Genomic DNA, 25,786 nt, shown 5'->3' with positions numbered 1-25,786 from the left:
GGAATAACTATACTGAATATAAAAACAAAGTATTGCACAGATGTACATAGCGGTGTAGAAGTCTATTGGGAGCAGTGCTGGTTGTACAGTCTGTCAGCTGCAGAAAGAAAGGACCTGCGATATCGCTCCTTCACACACTTTGGGTGAAGCAGTCTATCGCTGAAGGAGCTCTCCAGTGCTGCCAAAGTGCCCTGCAGGGGGTGGGAGTCGTTCTCAAACATGGATAACAGCTTAGCCAACATCCTCCTCTCTCCCACCACCTCCACTGGGTCAAGGGGGCAACCCAGGGCAGAGCTGGCCTTCTTAATGATCTTGCACAGTGATCTTATCCAGCTGAAATGCTGCTGCCCCAGCAGACTACTCCTTGGAAAATGGCTGACGCCACGACAGAGTCATAGAACGTCTTAAGGAGTGCCCCCTTGCACTCCAAAAGACCTCAGTCTCCTGAGCAGATAAGAGTCTGCTCAGACACTTATTGTAAAGTGTGTTTGTGTGATGAGTCCAGTTCATAGCAATCAACTTTAGTGGTCTTCATTTTCATCTTCATTTTTACTGGAAAATGCTATTGGTTTACATGATTTCAAAGGTTTAAGAGCTATATTTTAATTACAATTAAAATAATCACAATATAATACATGACATATAATTAGATAGAATAGAAATAGATTAGATCATGACAAAATGTAGAGTGATTAAACTGCAAAAATTGCTCTTAACTGCTGTATTATTGTTATAATGTATAATAAGCATATGGTTATTTGTCAAGGGCAGCGATCACATGATGTGATAAAGGTCATTGAGTTTGGGTGAGGGTGTGACGATACCAGATGAGTGGAATGCACTCAGTCCTGATGACGTGTTGACGTGACACCAAGCAGCCGAGGCCTGACGTCACAGTGCATCACTATCTCAAGCCATGTTTCACCACGGCGACCACGCAATAAGATAATCATCTCACACAAGGTAGAGGATTATCAGCTTCCACGCATGAGGATTTCCTCTTCCTTAATATCATTCATGGATTCTGGGAAAGGAAAACTCAACGGGATGGAAGGTCAGAGAGGACATTACTCACTCTGGTCACTGTCAAGGAATTTTAACCACAGAGATCTGAGTCAACATTTGATCAGGTGACAGGTTGTCATCCTGTCAGCTTGTCCTTTTTTGAAAATTGTAAAATATGAATTATAATCTTTAAAAAATAATTTTGTACTAATAATAAATGTGACATGAAAAATAATCAGACTTTTGATGATATAAATAATTCATGCATTTTTAATCATAATAATGGGACATTATAACTTTAACTTAATCACTATAATTCCATTTCCCCAGTGCGGCCCTAATACTGCAATCATCCTTAATGATGATTATATGACTGCAGAGTACAAATCAGCAGTCAGGATGATGTCGTGTATAAGGTTACTGCAGGTCATTCATATTTTTTTCCCTCTGTCTTCCCTTTCAGCCAATATTTCCCTTTCTTGTAGGACTGCTTCATGTAACTGGATAGCAGCAATCATGAGAAAGCACACTATCAACATATGGATGGGGGGGGGATAATATCAATAATCAATAATAACAATAATATCTCTCTAACAGCATCAATCAAAATTGAGCCCTATTTTCTTTGAAAAGGATCAACCTTTGCCACTTAAAGGATGACTTAAGGCCCTCCTGTGTGTATAAGAATAAAAGAGACGTCACGCAGAGAGCTGCAGCTCATGCACACTTCCCTCTGGAGCCAAAAGTGGCCTACGTGGGGGCTTTAAAACCTGCTCTGATGAACAAAAAATAAAGGTCTATAATAATAGTTTCAGCACAAGAGGGAAAAATAAAAAGGTTCTATAGGGAACTCACATGTCGCTGGCGATGGAGGAGTTTCTGGACATAGACTTGGGTGAGAGGTCGTAGTCGCTGTCAGAGCGGTACAGGAACGACTCCCTCCGCTGGCTGTGGACGAAATTGGCCTGCAGGATGAGGCCTGATCCTGGGCTGGCCATCGGGTCCAGCGGGCTGCGACCCGATGATGTTCCATTGTCCACGTCGAAACTGTAGACGAAGAAGAAGAAGTAGAAGAAATGTTAAAGCAACGGTGGAACTAGAGTGACCTCCACCAAGGCTGAACACATGTCCACCTTCATGGATACGTCCACCTCCTGTATATGCAAAAATGATGTCATTAAGAAGCATGCGTTGATCAAAGACAACCACCAAGTACACACCTGGGCATCCTCTCTCTATGGTACAACTGTACGTTGCACAACGCCTCATTGATTTAAAGGCCTGACAAGATGATACGTTATGCCGTCCTGCATTTACTTCTCAGGATGTGGGCCACGGTAAACTGATATACTTTTTCCCAAGAGGACACTGAGCGCTAAGGGCAGCAAAGTGGAGTTGTGGAGTACAATACTCGCTAATGTAATTTGTCATTTCAAGCCTCAAAAGGTTGTATAGCTTCAAAATGGTTAGCATAAAGGTATACTGTGAATTAGAAAAATGATCAGTATGACCCAAAGTTTGTGATGGGAGTAAATGTACTCATTTCATTTGTATAGCGTGATTTACAGCAGGAGTAAAAAGTATCGTTATCTGCAATGGTGTTACTCCGGCTATATTTACCTGGCATCGAATCAATACTGGAAGCCTGCTTTTGCCAATGAAAACTACCCAAAATGAGTAGATCAGTAGAACCATATATATTGTATATACTGTAAAAAATGGATGCTATATGACTATACAATGAATAAACCACATTTCACGTTGTTGTAAACATCAACGTACACGACTGCAGCTGAGGTGGGACGTGTCCAAACAAGCAGCATGCTAGCTGCGTGTCTGATTACTGTATCATAGTGGTCCACTCGATTCAGTAGGAGGTGGGGTGCTGATCTAACAATACCACCAGCCAAATAATCCCCCCCAGTGCAACAGCCCCATGAGTGCCTTAGTGTCCAGGGAGATGACTAACACCTGTGTCACGGGGGATCTACTGCTGCAACCCATAATCCTGAGAGGGTTAGAGTTGTAAGAGTAAGAGTTGTGACGTCACACAGTGCATCATTGTGCATCATCCCTAATCCACTGTGACGTACATAGCGTACTTTGTAATGTGTAACAATACAGCATGAACCCCCCCACCCCGCCCCGCCCCCATGACAGCATGTCGATGCATGCATTCATAACTTTTACAACAGGAAGAGACCATCCTCGGACTGAGAGTGTATGAAAAGTATTGAGACATAACTCTTTTGCTTCCTGAAGGTGAATATTGTGCAAAGTGTGGTTTTTATGAAAATAATAATAATAATAATTATGGCTCTGTAGCAAAAAAGCATTCCCACATTCTTCCATATTTTTCTGGGGAAAAAAAGTTGCTGATGTGTCCCAATACTTTTCTAGTAACGGTCGTCCCTTGCTACACTGTGGCTCAAACATTGCTCCCTCACTCTACTGCCTTTATTTCAAACATCATTTAATTAATAAATGATCACCGTTTCGTGGTTGACCCAATCTAATATTAGTCTGAAAAAATACATTGAGCAAAAAAAAAAAGCAAATTGAACATATTTCTTACCCAAAGTTAAGCATTTTCTCAACAAAACTAAAAGTGATGTTAAATGTTCAGTTGTCCATTCATTCATGCATTCATTTTCTACCGCTTATCCTCAAGAGGGTCGCAGGGGGTGCTGGAGCCTATTCCAGCTGTCTTCGGGCGAGAGGCGGGGTACACCCTGGACTGGTGGCCAGCCAATCACAGGGCACATATAGACAAACAACCATTCACACTCACATTCATACCTATGGACAATTTGGAGTCGCCAATTAACCTAGTATGTTTTTGGAATGTGGGAGGAAACCGGAGCACCCGGAGAAAACCCACACATGCACGATGCAACATCACTGAACTGACACCCAGCTATCAGCAGCTTTGATAACCGAGAAAAGGGCGATCAAAGTGCCCTCTCTCTCACTGACAGGCACACAAACCTCCCTATCACACACACAGACAGAGTTTAATGTTGTGACAGGACATTCATCCCAACATTTTCATTGTCTAGACCAGCCGAAACGTCCTCAAAAAGACAAATGTCCTCCCATAACAGGTGAGGTTCCAAAGGTTGTGCCACATGCAAAACAGTGAAAGTGTTACAAGTGAACACTGACAACACACCCTCACATTGACCTCACAGCCCACGTAGTTTATGTGTGTGTGTGTGTGTGTCTTTTGGTGGTACAGGACACGCCCTCTCAGGGAATGTCTTGGTGAGGTATTACACCATCTCCGATCACACCGTCACACGATGAAAGGTTTTATTTTCTTCTCTTGACATAAAAGCTCTCCCCAGAAAGTATAACCATTCCCCTAAAAGGAGCGACTTAATCATTCGGGAAGGAAATATTTGAGGAGTGCAGATATCCAATCATCTGTGGAACATCACGTCTGTCTCCATCGCTTCTGTGAAGACAGTAACATGTCTCATGTCCAAAGATGGAAGATCTGGTTGCAAGAGGCATAATAACGAAGAGAGAACAGACGCCCTGAGGTTTCCCACGCCAGTAAGGTTGCATGATAGAATTTCGTGACACTGAAACCGACACCTGCTGGTTTAAACACACACAAAAGTGAGATTAAAGGTCCCTGATTAAGAAAAAATGACTTTTTAATGGTCTATCAGTAATATGTGTCCCTGTTTGTTTATGAGCACCTCATTTGTTTGCTTCACTTTTAAGAGCGGAGGCACTCGAGCGTTATTCAGGATTGCAATGAATGCCTCCATCCTTACATATTTGTACTTCAGAGAGAATTAGCTGGAATTAGAAAATAAAAAAAGCAAAAAACGGGCTTCACTACACATTTTAAAATAGGCAGGCCCAATTACAGAATTAGCTGGAATTAGAAAATAAAAACAAAGACAAAAAAAAACGGGCTTCACTACACATTTTAAAATAGCCAGGCCCAATTACAGAATTAGCTGTAATTAGAAAATAAAAAAAACAACAAAAATGGGCTTTGCTACACATTTTAAAATAGGCAGGCCCAATTACAGAATTAGCTGGAATTGGAAAATATATATATTTTTAAAAACGGGCTTCGCTACACATTTTAAAATAGCCAGGCCCAATTACAGAATTAGCTGGAATTAGAAAATAAGAAAAAAAAACAAAAAAACGGGCTTCGCTACACATTTTAAAATAGCCAGGCCCAATTACCCCATGCTGGAGCTGTAAGTTTTTGTCGTCGCTTTGTTTTCCTTCATCTAATAGCCTCAACTAGCATGATGTTGTTTATAAAATGTGAGTGATGCTAGCACTGTAGTTCACGTAGCTTGTGCTAGTGCAGTACAAACACAGCTCATTAGCATTAAACAACAGATGCACAAATCTTAATGTCCTGCTAAAAGTACTTTTACACGGTCTAAATTCCAGCATCAAGGCCAGATTGTTGCCAGCATGCTTCCTGGACTTCCAAGACCAGTTTAAAATACCGTAACCTTTCATACCGAAGTTACTTGTATTGGATGTCATTACGCTGTGCAAGCCATTAATCAACACAGTCATGGAGAGCTCAGGGTTACGTGGACACTTGACACAAAGCAGGAGGTCAAAGGTTATAAAAGAGGCTGTTTTCACACATCCTGTCTCTTATGAAAAGACACACTACTCGCTCGCTCACACACACAAAGTACATCATCATGCTGCCACGCTCCGTCTGGTTTGTCTTGTTCTGTCGATGGCCTGTTATTGTTGTTGTCTCGCTGCGTTAGCTCTGCTGTCAATGATGCATTCAGGGCGACTTTTCAGTCGTGACACAAAAAAGGTCACATACTAAACCAGTTCTGCTGCTCCTCAACTAGGAATGACTTAGTTAATAGTCTCAAACCATTGCTGTTGAGCCGGGTGCGATCACAAACAGACAACAGATAAAGCCCAGATGAAAACACTTAAAGGCAAAGTCACGCATTCCCATTCTTCCACGCCTTATCACAGCATGCCACGACCCTGCTTTTTGAGATAGGGGTGTAGCGCTAACACCCGCAAAGCCCTGCAGTAGTCAACAAGAGCAATGTGAGAATAAAAGAACATGGCTAGCTCCTAAGATCAAAACGTGGTGAGATTTCTGGCTATAATAACAAAATAAATCACAACACTTTTTTTCATGGTTTGGCCGGTCCTGCCACTTGTACTCCAGAGCGACTTTTTTTCCACATTGAAAGCCGTGAGAGGGTTGTGTGCCAGTATCTGCTACTACAATCACTTTTGTAACACTGACAATTTACAATGTAAACATCAACTTATAAGGACAACTGAGCCCGTGTCCACACAAATACACATATTTTACCAATATACAGACATTTTTTACTGCTTAAACTCACGAGGGTCGCGGGGGTGGCTGGAGCCTATTGGAGCTGTCTTCGGGCGAGAGGCGGGTTACACCCTGGACTGGTGGCCAGCCAATCACAGGGCACATATAGACAAACAACCATTCACACTCACATTCATACCTACGGACAATTTGGAGTTGCCAATTAACCTAGCATGTTTTGGGAATGTGGAAGGAAACCGGAGTACCCGGAGAAAACCTACGCATGCACGGGGAGAACATGCAAACTCCACACAGAGATGGCCGAGGGTGGAATTGAACGCGGGTCTCCTAGCTGTGGGGCCTGCGTGCTAACCACTCATCCGCCATGCAGCCATCTTCAGTTTTACTTTCAAAAAATTTTGGGGAAAAATGTGAAATAACGTACTGAAAAGCAGTGATTAAAATAACGTTTGGGTAAAAATTGTGTCTTCAGCCAATCAGAAAACTTGAGTGGGCGGGTGTTTAGCAATAGTTACTTTTACTGGTAACTGGTTACTTTTGTAGTGGAGTAACTCAGTTAGTAACTCAACTACTTTTTGAGAAGTAACTATAACTAATTACTTTTTTTAAGTAACATGCCCGACACTGTTGAAAAGTAATGCTACTTTGCTAGCAGTCCACATGTAGCTTCTACTGTAGTGTTCTGTATATCGCCATGTTTGTTAAAATTGCTTATATCATCATTGCTTATATCATCATTCAATCCTCATCATTTTTCAAAAGGTGTCCCTTGGTGCCGGCCATGATAATTTTTCACGGCACACAGAATATTGTGTTCCTGGGCTACAATATATAGATGGTATATTCCAAAATAAAGATTAGACTCTCAACTTTCAATAGGAAATGTTTGTTTCTACCTTTTTTTCTGTTCTTTAGTAATCAGCAGTAAAACATAGGTAAGTTTCAGCAGAATGTCAACCAAAGAAAGGGAGAAAAAAGTTTGTAGATAAACAAAAAATTGTTGTTTTATATAAAAATATATATTTTTTACAAATATAACACCATAAACTATTTACAATTTTCACATTTGCAACTGAAAAAATGTAAAATACATCTTAGGGAGCGAGCGGACGGGTTGAAAAAATCCCTTATAAATACTTCTTTGGTAGTGAATAAGTAAAAATTGGCTGCAAAGCCCCCCCTTACATTGGCATGCGCACGACAGCCACAATTGCCCCCAAAAAGAAAATCATATTCTGCAGAACACAAGCTGTAAGTAGTGAAATATCTCACCTCCAAACAGGCAGGAAGAGAGTTTGTGCATTTGTCTATTTTGGGGGGACAGAGGCAGGGCTGCTAGCATGCACACAGGAGAAGAGTGGACCCTCGTGAGGTGCAATGCCAGGGAACGTAATAAGAACAAAAAAAGATCATTGCAAAGGCAAATGCTCGGGAATGAGCAATAATTCCATTATTATTTGCATTTCCATGATGGGAAATGTACAAAAAGACTAGTACATACAATAAGTAAATACCCTTGCATTGACATAGTTGTTTCTGCTCTAGGAGGTGTCTCAGATTCACATGCAAACACACAAATGCTACTGAAGAACACGTGCAGCGTAAAGCGTAGCACTTTTATCTTATCCTAGCACTTATCACCCATGCCAATCACTGTTTCGGAAAGTGCTGCCAACAGTGGCATATCTACTGTGACTATTAAGCACGCCGATAACAAATCTGATTGAGGCCTCCGATAAAAGAGAGGATAAAAAAACAAAAACAAATGAAAGACACAAATCTCTGCAACATTCTTAGCTGTTGGGATGTTTATTACGGCCTCCCAGCGCACCACAGACGTTATCTCCAGCCTCCTCGGGGAGTTGATTAGAACATCTCTGGGTCACAGAAGCGTCATTACCTGCCGAGGTATGAGCACATTTATGTCTGATTTAAAGCTATCTGACAGTGTGACACTGCAAGAGCATATTCACAGTGTTCTCCCACCTCCCCCTCCCCTATGTGGAAGCTACAGGATGATTTGTCAGAGGGAAATGAAAGCTGACAGGCAAGGACGAGTTGAGACATGAGGTGGAGGGCAGGGCAGGTTGCGCCTCAGGGCTGCATCTTTGTTTATCTACACCATTGACTGTGGAAAAGAAACACACACCACGTCGGCTTCACTCATTTGGGACGTCAAACATACCTTCTCACAAACTTGGAAGCATACACCTGTCCAAAATGTCATGCTAAGTCATCAACCGGACACAGCACAGATTCACTTCAAAATAGTGCCACCAAAGTCACACTGAAGGCATTAGTTGGACCGTGACATGCTAACAAACAACAACAATGGAGGACAAGGGTTTCCTGTGTTTACGTCATGGCATGAGGAACAATATTGTCCAAAAAGAGAAGCGAGGGCAGTGGAGTATACGACATAACCAAGGTCCAGCAGAGTTTGACCAGGTAGTACAAGTACCGACATTTACAAATAGAAAACCATCAACGTTATTCATACATGATTCAATATTAATACATTGAATATTTTTGTAGTTGTGGCACAGAAAAGCTGTTTATCATTTTCTAAATACGTTTTCTTAAATATTATTAGAGCCCTCTAGACATAAAATAACACCCCTATATTCACCTTTCCATTTGTATTACCTAATATAGTAGAAATAATCCAAGAAAATAAGACATATTAGAGATAAATAAGACAACAGAGACTCACATGCAGCAGTTACTTGTTTTTTTCTGGACAGCGTTTTTTTTCTGTCAGCGTATTTTAATGTAGTCTTTAAATGGTTTTACGCTTGTATTACCCAGTATAGTAGACATAAAAAATAAATAAGACATTTAATACCTACACTACCGGTTAAAAGTTTTAGTACACCCAGATTTTTAAAGTTATTTTTTGAAATTCAAGTCCAATGAATAACTAATTCCCTCAGATGTTCACAGTTTTGGAGTGCTTACTACCTCCTCTGTCCTAATAAAAACAGTGTTCGGTCCACACTGTGGCAATATACCCCCATGAACAGCCTTGTACTGGAAAAAGTAACTTGTTGCTATACAAAATGTCGAGAAAAAAGAGAATTAACAATGGAGGAGAGATGAACCATCTTAACAGGGTTTTCCTCCAGAGAAATTGGACTGTTCTAAAACTTTTGACAGGTGTGTCACAGTAAATGTGTCCCCTGGCAGGCGGACAGATGTGTGCAGGACAGGAAGTGACATCAGAGGTTCAGACTTGAGTTTTAGCTTATTGTGCAGCCAACAGTAGCCGGTGTTAGTATTATGATTACTCCAAATTGTCCATAGGTATGAATGTGAGTGTGAATGGTTGTTTGTCTATATGCGCCCTCTGATTGGCTGGCCACCAGTCCAGGGTGTACCCCGCCTCTCGTCCGAAAACAGCTGGGATAGGCTCCAGCACCCCCCGCGACCCTCGTGAGGAAAAGCGGTAGAAAATGAATGAATGAATATTTGTATTATTGTTGTAAGGATCAACCAATACATCGGCCGGCCGATATATCGGGCCGATATTTGCATTTTTTCCTTGTATCGGCCGATACGTGCGTGGGTTCGCCGAAGTATTTTTGCACCGCATGATTTACAGTCAGGCATCCACCGAGGCAGCTTTGTATTGCCCCGGCTGCAGAGGACCCCGCAACACACGTAGTCGCGGTACCCCACCCCCACTGTTGAATCACATCAAGAGCTTGCGTTTAACACTTTACCAAGCCCATCACAATTCACTGGGTGATCGCTAGGCATAACAGTTTAAGTCATGGTGTGACAACAAGAAAGCCCAAAAACATCACATACCAACACAACAGACGAATAAAAGCACTCTCACTAGTTGAGCAGAACAAGAATGAACAACTATGCAACTTTAAATGCATGTCTTGTTATGTGTGTGCGCTCTCTCCGCGCACGCACGCACGCACACGCACAGAAGGAATTGGAGCAGACGTGTCTGCTTATGAGAGGTCTTTAGCGTGCACAACACAAACTTTAATGATGAGAGAAATGTTTTATATATCGTACTAAATTGTGTCAGTGTGATGTGTTTGTGTGTGTGTGGGGGGGGGGGGGGGGTGCGCGTCACGCTGCGGAGGAGCAGTCATCACATCAATGCTGGATAAATTTAAACTACGACAGAAATGTTTTGCACATGGTTGAATATTTATTCCTTTTAAAGTTGATAATCCCGTTTAAATGTGTGTTTAAGAAAGCTGAATCCTACTGTGTTCAGTGTTTACATTTCAATAAATATTTGTTTAAACATGAGACATGAAACATTTGTTATCATGGTCATTTTTTCATGTAAATTGAGGGATCAAAAGCAGTATTGGCCAGAAATATTGGCCCAAGCAAAATCGGCCATCGGCTGAGGGTGATGGAAAAAATTCGGTATCGGCATCAGCCCCCAAAAAACCATATCGGTCGATCCCTAGTTGTGAGATTATTTAAACCTGCAATAAAAGCATGAATAGATCATATCCGTTGCTTGTCTCAGTTAACAATTACTGACACCTAGTGGCCATTGTAGAATACAACATTCACGATTAGAACACTTCTGCTTTAGTTGATTTAACCATTTTTATGCTTGAAAAAGCTTAATTTAGGCCACAAAGATTGTACTTAAATATGCATATTTGTTTGACTAATATTCATGAAAAATTATTTATTCATTACTTTTTGAAAAACCGTGATGCAGCCTGTGGCAAAATAGTATCCAGGAGGAGATTGAGGGCCACAAGAATCAGCAGTAGCTGCCATAGAGTAGCCAATAGTAGCAGGTTTTGCCAATGGAAAAGTGTCAGTAAGGAGTCAAGCCAAGAAGGTACTGTGTAGTGCAACAGGGGCATAGGATATGAATAAGAAGGTAAAGGAATAATGTGTGAAGAATATGGGCTGATTTCAACTAGACTGGATGCAAAGCAGCAGGAAGTAAGACAACATAAGGAAGGAAGGACTGGTGAACAATAGACACAGAACAGGATGAACATCACGAATGCCCACAGACAAAGGTTTCCCGTCTATTTACCATATTCCCTCTGTGTTCTTCAGCGAGCTGGTGGAGCGTGACCTCGGCTTGAGAATGATACTCATGTTCTCGTGTCCTGCACATCCACTGGCGCCACATGCACCCACCTAACACATACACACACTTTAAGGCCACCTGGAGCCCTCCTCTGCTCCCCTTTCTTGGATCGAGCCAATTTTCCTTGTTTTTAAATCCTCCTTGTTCTTATTCCTCTCCTCCGCCAGATGGAAGACAAAGCTGCGGTGACCTCAGCCTTCTCCTCTCCCACCTCTGGCCTCGCTTGCTCTCCAGTTGTGCGTGAGAGTTACAGCACTCTCCACGCTCTGCCTCACTGCAGCTCGCTTTAGTGTGGAGTGGGAGGTGTTGTTTTGACTGTAGTAATTCCTTAAAGAGGGTGGGACTTCTTCCACCCTGTCCCTGCCCATTCTTACAGTCTTATGTGTCAATCACTGCTGGGGCTGTCACGGTAACTTAAAACCAACAGCGATATCCACGGCAGAGAAGTGGAAAGGTGTGAAGAGAGTTTGCATGTTCTCCCCGTGCATGCGTGGGTTTTCTCCAGGTACTCCGGTTTCCTCCCACATTCCAAAAACATGCTAGGTTAATTGGCGACTCCAAATTGTCCATAGGTATGAATGTGAGTGTGAATAGTTGTTAGTGTATATGTGCCCTGTGATTGGCTGGCCACCAGTCCAGGTTGTACCCCGCCTCTTGCCCGAAGACAGCTGGGATAGGCTCCAGCACCCCCCACGACCCCCGTGAGGATAAGAAAATGAATGAATGAATGCTTAAGTTTAGGTTACCATAAGTCCGCATCACTAAGTAAGTAACCTGCATGGTAAACTATCCATACCGCTTGTCTTCACTCTGGTTGCGGGTATGCTGGAGCCTACTATAGCCACTTAAGGGAGTGATTTCCAAAAGTCTATGAAAAGTTGAGCAGAAAAAACATACTTTCCAGAAGTAGATGAAGGCTCCGAAACTGAACTATAGGACGCCATTCACAGATGGAGAATATATGAAAGAATCGTTCATAAATGACTCCACAGTTCAGTATTTCTATTATCAAGTTGGCCTAAACATGCGGTCTGATTTGAAATTTGAAAAAGCTGTGTCATGTTTTGCACCTCCGTTAACCGGACCTCCTTTTATGTCCATGAAGGTGACTCCAGGCTATCTTAAAAGCATACTAAATACTTCCGTCTCATGGAGACATCAACTGACCAGAGATGGAAACAACAAGAGGGTGACATCAGGCGCTCCTTTTGTTCACCAGGCGTATGAAAGACATGCAAAATGGAAATGCGTCCTTCTGCAGGCTCATTGAAGCGACAACAAATGCTCTGCTGCCGGACCCCTTTTGACTGATAATACTGTGGTCATCCACTTCACAGTGCCGGATGCTTCTGAGCAAAGCGCGTGCATGTGCCTTTCATGTCACGAAGCAAGATTAGTAATAAAAATAAAATAAAAAAAATTATATATATAAAATGATTAGTAACAACTTTACCAGACACACGGAGGACGCCAGATGTAGCAGACTCACAGGCACAGCTAATGATAACGATTTGACAAAGTTTAGCTAAGCAAAGTTTAGTTTAATGTTAACTATCAATCCATACAGTGGTGGGTGTCTTATTCGAGCCAAAACACAAATTCACACCAATTTGTATGCAGTCTAATTAGTAATTGTGAAAAACATAAACATGTGTTTGTACAATCTTCTTCTTTCTCTGTACTTTTACCTTCAGGGGCCGCCACAGCAAATCAATCTCCTCCAGCCAACCCCGTCTTCTGCATCTGTCTTGCTCACACCAAATACCCTCATGTCCTCCTTCACTACTCAATAAACCTACCTGGCAGCTCTGAACGCAGCATCCTTCTACCAATATATTCACTCTCTCTCCTCTGGACATGTCCCAACCATCTCAGCCTGGCCTCTCTGACTTAATCTCCAAGGCCTTTAACATGTAATGTCCTGTTGATGTACTCCTTCCTGATCTTATCCATCCTGGTCACTCCCAATAAGAACCTCATCATCCACATCTCTGCTACCTTCAGTTCTGCTTCCTGTCTGTAAACATGCGTTTGTACAATCAATGTTCTAAACCACTATTGGTAACATACGTATGCTAGCCGTGATGGTGTTGTTATATTCTTTTGGTTGGCAAAAGTGTCACCTTTATAGTGCTCATTACATCAGAACACGTGTACTTTTTGTTTTTAACCTTAAAATACAAACAGTATTTCTGATGTTGTACGTATGCTTTAATGTAGACACTACATAGAAGAATAAGAAGATGATGGACTTGACAACAATTTTGTGAACCCTACACATGGAATACATTGTTTTCATAATGATGTAATGTGATTTTCTGTTATTATACATTTTTGGGGATGTTATGCCCACTCGTCGTGTGGCAAACAGCAGAGCAGAGCCGCATCACATTTTGAGGAGAGTTGTTTTGATAGTGTGCCTCACACAGAGGAAAGTTTAGGACTGACTGTGTATTCCTGGAGGTTGCTTCTAACACCAGCTGTCCCGACTATCTTTCCTCAACCCAGCCCGCGGAAAACACCAGCACTGACGCAGATGGATATAAACAAATAGTAAAAAACCCAAAAGGCGTTGTTGGACTGTGGAAAAGCATCCCGAGGAGGCAGTTAGTAAATCCACAAGTTTTTCTACAAGACATAGAGTAATAATATGGGTTTACATGCCAAATGACAGCTCGGTAATCTATGTATCATATATATATATATATTTTATGGTAATGGTAATGGTTTTATTTCATTTGAACATGCATCAGATTACAATTAAGTGCATCACATAATCAGTTCACAGTTCCACAGGAAGAAGCAAAGCTTATTAAATCCTACCCCTCCCTCTGGTACTTTTACAATCAGTAACTGTTACGTTTGTTCACTTTTTTTAAATTTTTTAATTTTTTTGTCACGTCCCGAAGTACGAGGTGATATGACCATACAATGACATAATGGGTACCATAGTAACTGTCAATATAGTGATATATATAGCACATCATGACTGGTTCAAGACTCTTCATTCTTGTATTTAGCAAACATCAACTGCTTGTATTGTTTCTTGAATTGGCTCATCGTTGTGCTTTGTTTGAGGGTCTTACTCAATCCATTCCATAGTTTGATTCCACATACTGAAATGATATGGCTTTTTAACATAGTCCTAGCATATAAGTGTTTCACATTTAGTTCTTCCCTGAGATCATATTTCTCCTCTCTTGTAGAGAAGTATTGGATGACATTTTTAGCTAATTGGTTATTTTTAGCCTTATGCATTATTTTAGCTGTTTGAAGATTAACTAAATCAGCAAGTTTAAGTATTTGTGATTTTAGAAATAAGGAGTTAGTATGTTCTCTGCAGGCGGCATTATGAATTATCCTTACTGACCTTTTTTGCAGTACAGATTGCTTTTATAGTTATTACCCCATATTTCCACACAATAAGTAAGATATGGTAGAAGATATACAGTGCATCCGGAAAGTATTCACAGCGCTTCACTTTTTCTACATTTTGTCATGTTACAGCCTCATTCCAAACTGTATTAAATTAATCTCTTACCTCAAAATTCTACACAAAATACTAAATTATGACAATGTGAAAAAAGGTTTTTTTTGACATGTTTTGAATTTATTAAAAATAGAAAACAAAAAAATCACATTTACATAAGTATTCACAGCCTTTGCTTAATACTTTGTTGATCCACCTTTGGCAGCAATTACAGCCTCAAGTCTTTTTGAATATGATCCCACAAGTTTAGCACACCTATCTTTAGGCAGTTTTGCCCATTATTCTTTGCAATAAGTCTCAAGCTCCATCAGGTTGGATGGGAGACGTCTGTGCACAGCCATTTTCAGATCTCTCCAGAGATGTTCGATCGGATTCAAGTCTGGTCTCTGGCTGGGCCACTCCAGGACATTCACAGAGTGGTTCTGAAGCCAATCTTTTGAGATCTTGGCTGTGTGCTTCGGGTCGTTGACCTCAGGCTGGGGCGAAGGTTCATTTTTCAGCAGGACAAGAGCGCTCTGGAGCAGGTTTTCATCCAGGATATCTCTATATATTGCTGCATTCATTTTTCCTTCTATCCTGACTAGTCTGCCAGTTCCTGCTGCGGAAAAACATCCCCACAGCATGATGCTGCCATCACCATGCTTCACTGTAGGGATGGTATTGGCCTGGTGATGAGCAGTGCCTGGTTTCCTCCAAACATGGCGCCTGGCATTCACACCAAAGAGTTCAATCTTTGTCTCATCAGACCAGAGAATTTTGTTTCTCATGGTCTGAGAGTCATTCAGGTGCTTTTTGGCAAATTCCAGACGGGCTGCCATGTTCCTTTTACTAAGGAGTGGCTTTCGTCTGGCCACTCTACCATACAGGCCTGATTGGTGGATTGCTGCAGAGATGGTTGTCCTTCTGGAAGGCTCTCCTCTCTCCACAGAGGAACGCTGGAGCTCTGACAGAGTGACCATCGGGGCCTTGGTCACCTCCCTGACTAAGGCCCTTCTTCCCCGATCGCTCAGTTTAGAAGGCCGGCCAGCTCTAGGAAGAGTCCTGGTGGTTCCAAACGTCTTCCATTTACGAATAATGGAGGCCACTGTGCTCATTGGGACCTTCAAAGCAGCAGACATTTTTCTGTATCCTTCCCCAGATTTGTGCCTCAAGACAATCCTGTCTTGCAGGTCTACAGACAGTTCTTTTGACTTCATGCTTGGTGTTTGTGCTCTGACATGCACAGTCAACTGTGGGACCTTATATAGACAGGTGTGTGCCTTTCCAAATCATGTCCAATCAACTGAATTTACTGTAGGTGGACTCCAATTAAGCTGTAGAAAGATCTTTGTAGAAAGATGCACCTGAGCTCAATTTTGAGCTTCATGGCAAAGGCTGTGAATACTTATGTAAATTTGATTTCTTAGTATACTATTTTTAATAAATTCAAAAAAAGTAAAAAAAAAAAAACTTTTTCACATTGTCATAATGGAGTATTTTGTGTAGAATTTTGAGGTAAGAGATTAAATTAATACAATTTGGAATGAGGCTGTAACATGACAAAATGTGGAAAAAGTGAAGCGCTGTGAATACTTTCCGGATGCACTGTAGTTGCTTACTGGTGAATACGGGACTTTTTAAAATAGCTTTTTGGATGTCATGAGCACTTTAAAGTCTATCTCCAGCATCACTATCTAGCTATACATCTATGTGAAAGAAGAGAGCCCTCTAGTGGTGAATGCCGAGCAACTGCAGCATCCATAACCACAGCATAGATTAGGTGTCACGAATACAATTGATAAAATGATTGATTTTGTTTAGGAAAAAAAAGGGAACTCCTACACCAGAGCACGCTCTAAAGTAAAGTAAACGCTGATATATATAAATAGCACTAAACTAAGCAGAGCACAGATGGCTGCGTGGTGCTATTGACAAGGCTCCATCCATATCTATATGTCTACAAAAGGCAGTCCACCATTATCTTAAGTTTGTATGCAAATACTCAGTGGCAAGCAACACACATGCATTCATACATCTTGTGTTTTTTTTTTCTTTTAGGTCGCTGAGTGCATGACATGTTGACAGGCATGATAATGGACCTAATAAAGTCTTAAATTTTCTCTGCAGGCCTTAATGGACGCAGAGTGGTGGGATGATGAGCATGCTCACGAGGCAGCCGAGGCCTGAACACCTTGACTGCGTGTTCATTTAGCAATGCTCTTAACCTTGTTGTCTACAAAGCTGATGGAGATACACTAGCACAAATGTGTGTGTGTGTGTGTGTGTGTGGGGGGGGGGGGGTATTACACACAAGCACACACACATCATGTTGAGCAAACAGCAGCAACAAACACAACCACAAACTCGTATAATTCATACAATTCCAAGCGTACACACTCCTTACAGACCTCAAAGACAACATTCGACAACTCCAGTGACCTTTTTAGCACCCCCCCCGCCCCCCCACCCACACACCTTTCCTTTGCATACCCTCTGCGGCCGCGAGGTTTTATGTCGATGGGCTTGTTGGTGGCGTAGGGTGAGCCGTTGGAGCAGGCATGGCGGTAGCGAGCTATCCTCTCCAGTGACGGATAATCAGAGTTGACGGGCAAACTCATCTCGGCCGGAGGTCCTCGAACGCAACTGAGCGTTCTTCTTGCTACGAGCCAGTATAAGGTAGTTGAGGGGGAGAAAAAAGGAGGAGGATGCGAGACTATATGATGGTGAATGAAGACGAGGAGGGGGTGTGACTTTAACAGAGGGAGACAGAGAGGGTGTGTGTGTGTGTGTGAGGGATGCAACAAGGTGGGGGGCAAAGTGCAAATGCAGAGCAAACTAATTTATCATTTGTGACAGGTCATAATCAAGTATGTCTTTAATGCTGCACAGACTGGGGGTGAATGCTAACTGCTTCTGTAAAATCTTCTTTTTAACTCATTTTTATTCAAAATAAAATCAGTACTGTGACTCAACAATCCAGTACTGTGGATGAGTAAGACAAAGTGTGGGATGAACAGAAAACCAAAAATATGTTTTTTCAGGGACTGTATTCCGCTTTCCGAGGGGAGGTCACAGATGGACGGCGTTTAGGTTTTGTTTGCGTGCGGCATCGCTTCATGATACAAGGCTGTATTACTGCAAAATTCCTGCAAGGTGGTCGTTATCCTTGATAACTGACAGGAGGAGCCATCAACTTGATGATATGACATTTCTGCATGTGTCGGTGAGTGAGGAACCATGGAATTGGTGGAATTTTTCAAGTCATAACTTTATTAATAAGCAGTAATTAATATCACTGTGTGGTTTTGTGCCTACTTACAGTTTGCTTATTTCCATTGGTTGTCATTCATTCCTGATGGGAGGAGCGACTGAATTCATTGCGCTGGGGCGGCAGTGGGCTCAGGAGGTAGAGCAAGTTGTTCCAAACCACAAGGTTGGTGGTTCCGTCCTCGCTCCCACCACAGAGTCACTGTCGTTGTGTCCCCTTGTGTCATTCATCACCCACCTTCCTTGGTGAATGAATGAATTGAAAGGCCGAGAGCCACATTTCGGTCAGGGCAGCTGTGACAACAGATGTAGTTTACCGCCACTTGTGTGTGACTGTGAAGAATGTGTTTGGGTCCTTTATATGAAAATAAACCCATTATTACTATTAACAAAGTATCATGTTCCTTTCTTGTTCGTTATTATTAATATCTGGTGTAATTAATATCAAATTCGTTATATGACAAGTCTGCATTGTGCCCCAAAATACTATTATTATAAACTGTACTGTCAAACTACATTGTTTTCAAACGAGACAGTGAAAAAGATAACACAATTGAATTTAAAAGTGAAAACAGCAGTAAAATATTACTCTTATTACTACATTATTATTGTTCCAGTGCAGTGGAGGGGGCACAGCTTATTATGGCTTTACATTCTTTCCACAAACATCACCGTAAATTGTAAATCTTCCTTTGTCAGATTGTGACAGCGTTCATTTAAACAGAAAGGATTATTATAGGATTATTCATTATGAATACCAACTAATGGACTCCGGTGATTGCCACGTTCCGCCAGTAGGGAGAGACATTGCTTCATATATGAAGCTATTAAGGAGGTTGTATGTAAGAAATACATAGATAGCTGTGCATTTATGAATGTGTTACTGTATGTGGATGTATATTACAAATATTAAGATTGAGGATTGAAGATATTGGGGATTGAATTTGAAAATAACCTGCAAAAAGTCCTCAATGTTATCCACTTGCCAGCAGAGGGCTGCCTCCCCTACACACACACACGCCAGAGTGAATCTCAATGGGGGTCTCTGTCAGACTCATCTAGTGTGTGACAACAAATCACGTGAGTGGGGGTGGTAAGTTGTCGCACTGGTGGACCTTGTGACAGTCTAACATGGCATCACTCGACAACTTGAGTGGGCCTGCACCAAGCATAGCATGTAAGCACAGGTGACAAGCACTCTCCAGTGCAGACAAAATCATCCCGCCCCCCTCTGAGAGACGACAAGCGCTACCACCAACAAGCATATGCTATGCGCACGCTGTCATCGCGTCAGGTGACAACGCTGCTGTCGTCACCCTCTCTCTCACCGTCCCCGAGGGACTCTGCTGCATGAAACGACAAACGACAAACCCCTAACTCAGGGTGTGAAGATATGCTTTGGATTTTGAACACAGACCTCAGCCAGGGGTCCAACAACTGACAAATACACTCCTCCATGTGGTGGGTCAGTGCACCACTTGGCCCCCAATCACAGTTGACAGTAACAGTGTAAATGAAACCACCTATTGCCATTTTATACAGATATATAGCCATCCCTCGCAATATCATGGTTCGATTATCGCTCCCTCGCCGTTTTTCAGAAAGGAATGAAAGAAAAGGAATGAATAAATAATCGACTATAATCGATAATTGCATGTTTTCCCTGTGCATCTCTGGGACATGCTAGGTTAATTGGCGACTCCAAATTGTCCATAGGTATGAATGTGAGTGTGAATGGTGGCTTGTCTTATATGTGCCATGATTGGCTGGCCACCAGTCTAGGGTGTACCCCGCCTCTCGCCCGAAGACGGCTGGGATAGGCTCCAGCACCCCCGCGACCCTCGTGAGGAAAAGGGGTAGAAAATGAATGAATGTTTGTGGTTGAAAAAGGCCACCGCAGGAAGTACGCTCTACAAAAAAAAAAAACAACAACAACAACAAGGAACTGCTAGAAGTTCAATCGTGATTAAATCTGGAACCAATTAACTGTGATAAACGAGGGATGGCTGTATAGTACTATAATTTATTTGTGGTGAAAAAAAAACACCTGACCTCTGGCCTCACGCTTTTGATGCTTGGCAGAGGTAATCAATGATAACATCTGGTAAGTGGTCCAAGGCAGGTACGCCACAAAGAGCTGCAGATAGACATGATGCTAATCAGCGCGTGATGACAATCAGCAGGCAGACACACAGTTTAAGAGTCCACAGGTTAAGTGCAGCAGTGTGTACACAGCTAATTTACGGGCCGTGAGCCAGATAGATGGCGAAGAGGGCTTGGCGTGAAGGTGTGCGCCTGACAGAACTGCAGTATCTAAGTCTTGGTTGGATTGATGTGTAAAAAAAGGGTTAAAAATGGTGCTAGGGAAATGATAGTCATTTATTAAGACAGCACAGCAACAACAGAAACGATGTTGTATTATTACAGTACTGCAAGTGTGAGTTTCACACTAACACCATAGTCATGCCAACGTTTTTAAAAACAGGTCTGGTTTGAATCATTGCATACTGACATCCGCACAAAATGATTGTTTCTCTACAGATGAACCTTAACATAGATCAGGAGTGACTAGGGGTGTGTATTGGCAAGAATCTGGCGATACGACACGTATCACGATACTAGGCTCATGATACAATATACAATATATCACGATACTGTTAACAAGACGATACATTTTTGTTTTTCTTGTAATTAAAGATTATTTCCTGGAAAAAACTGAATTACACCAGCAATATGCACTTACTAAACACATTTTTATTCGATTAGAACAGTATGTTATGCTGTATCACAAACTTTCCTCTGTAAAAACTTAAAGTGTAGCATTTGGATAAATAAAGCTTTAACATCCAGCTTTATATTTACAAAAAAACAACAACATAAAAAACAAATAAATTAAATTATGTCTCAAGATCCTGCTCAAATGTTCACATTCTATTAGCTAAAAAATGCAGAGTATACAGTCCCTGACTTATCTACCATCAGAACAGTATTTTTGTGGAACAAAGTATCAGTAAAAAGTCCTTTTAGGATGCTTGAAATAACCATTATTTAACAAAATAGTGATATCAATTTGAAAAACAAAATACCTGCAATATCACAGTACTACTTTTATAGTATACAAAAGGACCTTCGCATTTCTTGCTAGCGGCAGGTCCTCATGGTGTCTCACTAAGTGGACTCGCAGATTTGTCGTGTTTCCGAATACTTAATTCGGGCACGAAACATTTTACAAACGGCATGTGTTTGGTCAATTTCTGCACACCCGACTTTGTGTAGAAATCCAAAATGTGTCCACACTTCAGCCTTGTACGCCTTCGGGCCGGTGTTATGTGCTGGCATTCTGCCATGTTGAACTGTGTTTATGTGTGAGGATGTTTCACTCGTGAATCTCGTTCAACGCCCTTGACTAATTGACTACCACCTAACGATCGGAGGTTTAGATTAAAATAAGAAATGAACCTTTGCCGTGTCTGCACTTGAATAAATACCATATACAGTCTATGATAAATGCCTAAAAATATCAGTGTACTTTTTAATATCGATACAGTATCGTGGAACGAAGTACGCGATACATCGCCGAAACAATATTTTCTTACACCCCTAGGAGTGACTGCACTCAAGAGTTGCATTCTTACTATCGCTCTTCTTCAGGTTCACACACACAGCACATACATTCAAGTTAATTGAATTCTTAAAGACTAAGGCTGAATGGTGAAAAATATAACATTCACAGTAGTAGCTCATGCTACAGATTATCACCATGGCAACTGCACCTTGGCTGCAAGAAAACCGGCGACAGTGACAGAGGATTCATCTTGCAGCGTGAGAATGAGCAAAGTTATTGTGATGGAGCGCAGACGACTATGCTTTGATGCCCAACAAAGCGCCTCTCAGCCCCCCCCCCCCCCCCCCCCCCCCCCCAACACCAGGGGGTTGGGGAGGACCAATTCCTTCGCCTTGGCGATGCTTGCACTTCCCGACTGCCTCCACTGCGTACACCCAGATTGGTGTTTATGATGTGTTGCCTTGGCAATATGGCAGATTTCAAAAGGGACAGGTATCTTCCTGACAACCAATCAGCCTCCAGTTGCTAAGGGCAGGAAATCATGACAAAATAAAAGACTTAACAGAGTACATGTGGTATTGAATGACATAGATCGATGCAAACAGCAATAACTATTTCAATTTATGAAAATAATTATTATTTATCACAATAGAATAAGGATTACAAAAAGAAGTACAAAAAAGTCTAATTTTATACCCGTTCTGGCCTCATGTGATTTCTTCCAGTCTAGCAAAAAATAACAATACTGACATTTGCTGCAGATCAATTACGAGGGCCACATACTGAAATACCAGAGGATGCAAAAGCTTTGTGTTGATAACAGTTGGTAACAGTGTCAACATTCAGACCTTTTCTCAACCCTTTCATTCACATTAGCCACGTTTACATGAGGAGTTTTTCTCTTTCCGATAGTGGGGGGTGATAATTGGGATGAAAATAAAAATTTTGGAATTTGATTACGTCCGCTTCAGGAGTGATGCATAAGGCTATTTAAAGGTATTTGACACAAGAAATTCATTTCTACCTTTAAAAAAAAAAACAACACCCCTTGCAAAGAACAAATCGTGGTATTAACCTTGTGATCGGTTGTTTCTGCGGCCGGAACTTGATGCTAGTATGTAAATGTTGGTGAAACGCACAGTGGATAACTAAAATGCAGTTGTTGAACATGGTTTTAGTGTGTGTTTATTTTATATTTTGCAGTTTCACCAGAACTTGTAGTATTACTTGGACAATTAGTAATTGTAGTCCAATTGTAAGTTACCATGGCAAGTACCAAGTACCAAGTACCGTTACCAAGCCTAAAACCCGCTCCAAAACTAAAGAGTTTGATGCTGATAGAGACTTTGCTCCTTGTGAACATTTCCAACCTCCATCAAAACTGCCCACTGTTCAGAGTGTGATAGAACTGCTAAGATCCCACTTGGAGGTAAGCAAGGCAAAGGTAGATATTGCGGTACGAGAAGTGGCAAAACAGATATACATCAAGTACTATCATGAAACTGTGTACTGCGTGTCGATCAGTACCATTCAGAGGAGAGTGAAGGCTCTCAGGAAGCAATTCAGTGAAGGAAGAAAGCGGTACGGACAGAAAGGAAAAGATGCAAAGGCTGTGAAAAAATACAAAGAGCTATTTGAGAGGAAAGGCGAACTCTTCGATGGGTATGCTGACGATCCCATGCGCCAGCAGAAGGAGTGGGGAGTCAGCATGCGTATAATGGAACATCAGTACTACGAGGACCAGAAGACAGAACGCAAGATGATCTGTTCCAAAGGAGTGGACCCTGTCTGGTATCACAGTACAATGCAAGCCCAAAGGATGAGAGAAAGACAAGAGGGATACAGGAGAGAGAGAGAGACAAACAGTTTCAGTACCAGACCCTCGAAAGTATCACTGAAATGCTTGTGGAGGCTGGTGAAATTCCTACAACATGCAGCAGTAGTGATGAAGATGAAAACGACTGGGCCCATAAGCGACAAAAAACTGAAACACGAAAAACTCAAATGACAGAGAGACATTCTGCTGATACTAAGAGAAAAAAGAAAATACTCTTTAAAGACGTTGACGAGTAAGACACAAATGATCCACTTCCGAAAGAGTTTCAGCTCATAAGAATCTCTGAGAGAAAAGTCCGCAATGAATTTTATAAAACTGTGGCCAATCTCTCTGGGAAGGGTCTTTCAGTGAATGAATCCAGCTCAGCTGTTGTTGAAGTTGGCAACACAATGTTTGGACGCCAGTGGAAAAATGCTGGAGATTCTGAAGAGAATTTTGACATAAATACCACTCCAACTAACAGGAACATCAGAACGGCTCTGGAGCAAATTGAAACACAGAGTCTGTCAATCGTTGTTGATAAGCTTCAGGAGGAGAAACAGAAGGGTAAAATGGTAACGCATGCGTCAGACAGTACTACGAAGAAAGGTGTAGGTCAATTCATCGTCCAGGGATTGCATGTTGGTCAGAATACCCCGTTTCCTCTGCCTATTCTGTCAATACACGGTGAGACAACTGAGGACATAGCTATGCAAGTGGACATGAGCTTTGAAATTCTTGCGTCTGTCAGGGGAGTTGAAGCAAAAGACGTGTACAAGCTTGTAGATACACATATGACAGATAGCACCGAGCACAACAAGGGGTTTGCAAAACTGCTCTCTGAGATGTACAACCTTGACACACCTGCGGGCCAACTGTTTGGTGGCACCCACACTACACTGGGCTTCAGCAGTGCCATGAACAAAGTCATGAGGCTTGTGGAAGCTGACATGAAGATGGAGCAGGTTTTGAAAGGTTTCATGGTGGATCTTGAGGTGGACAGTAAGAACTCCAGCTTGGTTGGACAAGCACTTGACATGTGTCTCAAGTTCGTCGCTCCTGAGTATGCTCATAAGCCATGGAACCTCTACAAACAATTCCTACTTTTTCTAGACCAAAGACAAGTATCTAGTGTGCTATTTGCATACAAGGACAGCAGGTTTGGATGCCTGTCCAGGGCAGCAGCAGTGCTGATCTATGATCACCTTGTAGATTTCCTAAGACAGAACCCTCACATCAAGAACAGACTAGCCAGTTTAGTAAGAGAGGTGATGGAGCTCCCGTACCTCAAAGTAGTGCTCGTTACGTTTGCCTGCATGGATGTACATGTGGTGGAACCATTCTATGCGAGAACGATTGAGAAAGATGCCACTCATTCCCAGCTCAAGGAGTTCTACAAAGGTTTGCATGCCGGCCTGGGTCAGCCAATTAGCGAGGAATATACAATGTTCACAAAGCCAGAGTATCCTGTCGTGTCAAATGAACTGTTCCTCTGTGTCAAAAAGACATACAAAGAACAAGTCTTGAAGGTTGTGTCACATGTAGCTGATGAGCACACAGATGAAGTGCGAAAACTCACCAACCTGATGCTACCTCATCTACAAACTGTTCTAGCCAGGCAAAGGAGAGACTATGGACTCGACGAGGAGACCTTCCCGGTGGACTATCCAGTGAGTGAGCAGGCAACGAACATTGATGAAACCCCTGTCCACAATATTGGCATGGAGCGTCAGTATGGGAAGGTAGACTATAGGCTGAAGAAACTCGGCACGCTCAATGCAGTAAGCAGGTCCATCATCTTGCAGAAAAGTCAGGAATTGAGAGCTGGTCAGATACCTTCGTTCAGGAGTTTCAAAGCAGCAGTCCAAGCCAAAAGGGAGGTTGAACTGAAGTGGAGTAATCACACAAAGAAGAAGTTTGAGAAGGGAGCAGACCAGAAACAGGAAATGGCTCATAGGAATGAGCGGAAAAGATTAGACATGCTGGATAAACTCAAAGCCAGTGGTGGTCCTTTCACCGATAGTGGGGAAGTTGAAAAGTATCTTGCAAATGATAATTTGAGTGACAGCGTCAAGCAACAGAGGATGAAGTTACAGTTCTACAGTTTGCTAGGGAGAGTTCCACACTTCTTCCTAAGGTAGATCCCATCTTTCGGATCCAGGTGACACTGCCAAAAACTGCAGAGGAGTTTGGAGATGCCCTTATGTCGTACTTAGGTAAAAGAAGTGACAGAACGACACAAGTTT

General features: G+C 42.0%; 1 protein-coding gene across 7 annotated transcripts in view; it reads right to left on the bottom strand.

The window, feature by feature from the left end:
- Nucleotides 1-25,786, bottom strand: part of pde4d (phosphodiesterase 4D, cAMP-specific) — a 204,960-nt gene that overhangs the window by 23,491 nt on the left and 155,683 nt on the right. For 5 of the 7 annotated variants that reach the window (XM_058071076.1, XM_058071075.1, XM_058071081.1 and 2 more), the window contains one exon: nt 1,861-2,052. In XM_058071076.1, coding sequence (XP_057927059.1) covers nt 1,861-2,052 — 192 coding nt within the window. Of the gene's footprint in view, nt 1-1,860; nt 2,053-7,603; nt 8,232-11,366; nt 11,816-25,786 lie in introns of those variants that run through there. The other 2 variants (XM_058071080.1, XM_058071079.1) reach the window with 2 other exon arrangements.

The sequence above is a fragment of the Doryrhamphus excisus genome, chromosome 4, assembly GCF_030265055.1.
Source record: "Doryrhamphus excisus isolate RoL2022-K1 chromosome 4, RoL_Dexc_1.0, whole genome shotgun sequence".
NCBI lineage: Eukaryota > Metazoa > Chordata > Actinopteri > Syngnathiformes > Syngnathidae > Doryrhamphus > Doryrhamphus excisus.
This window is presented reverse-complemented; position numbering and strand designations above follow the sequence as displayed.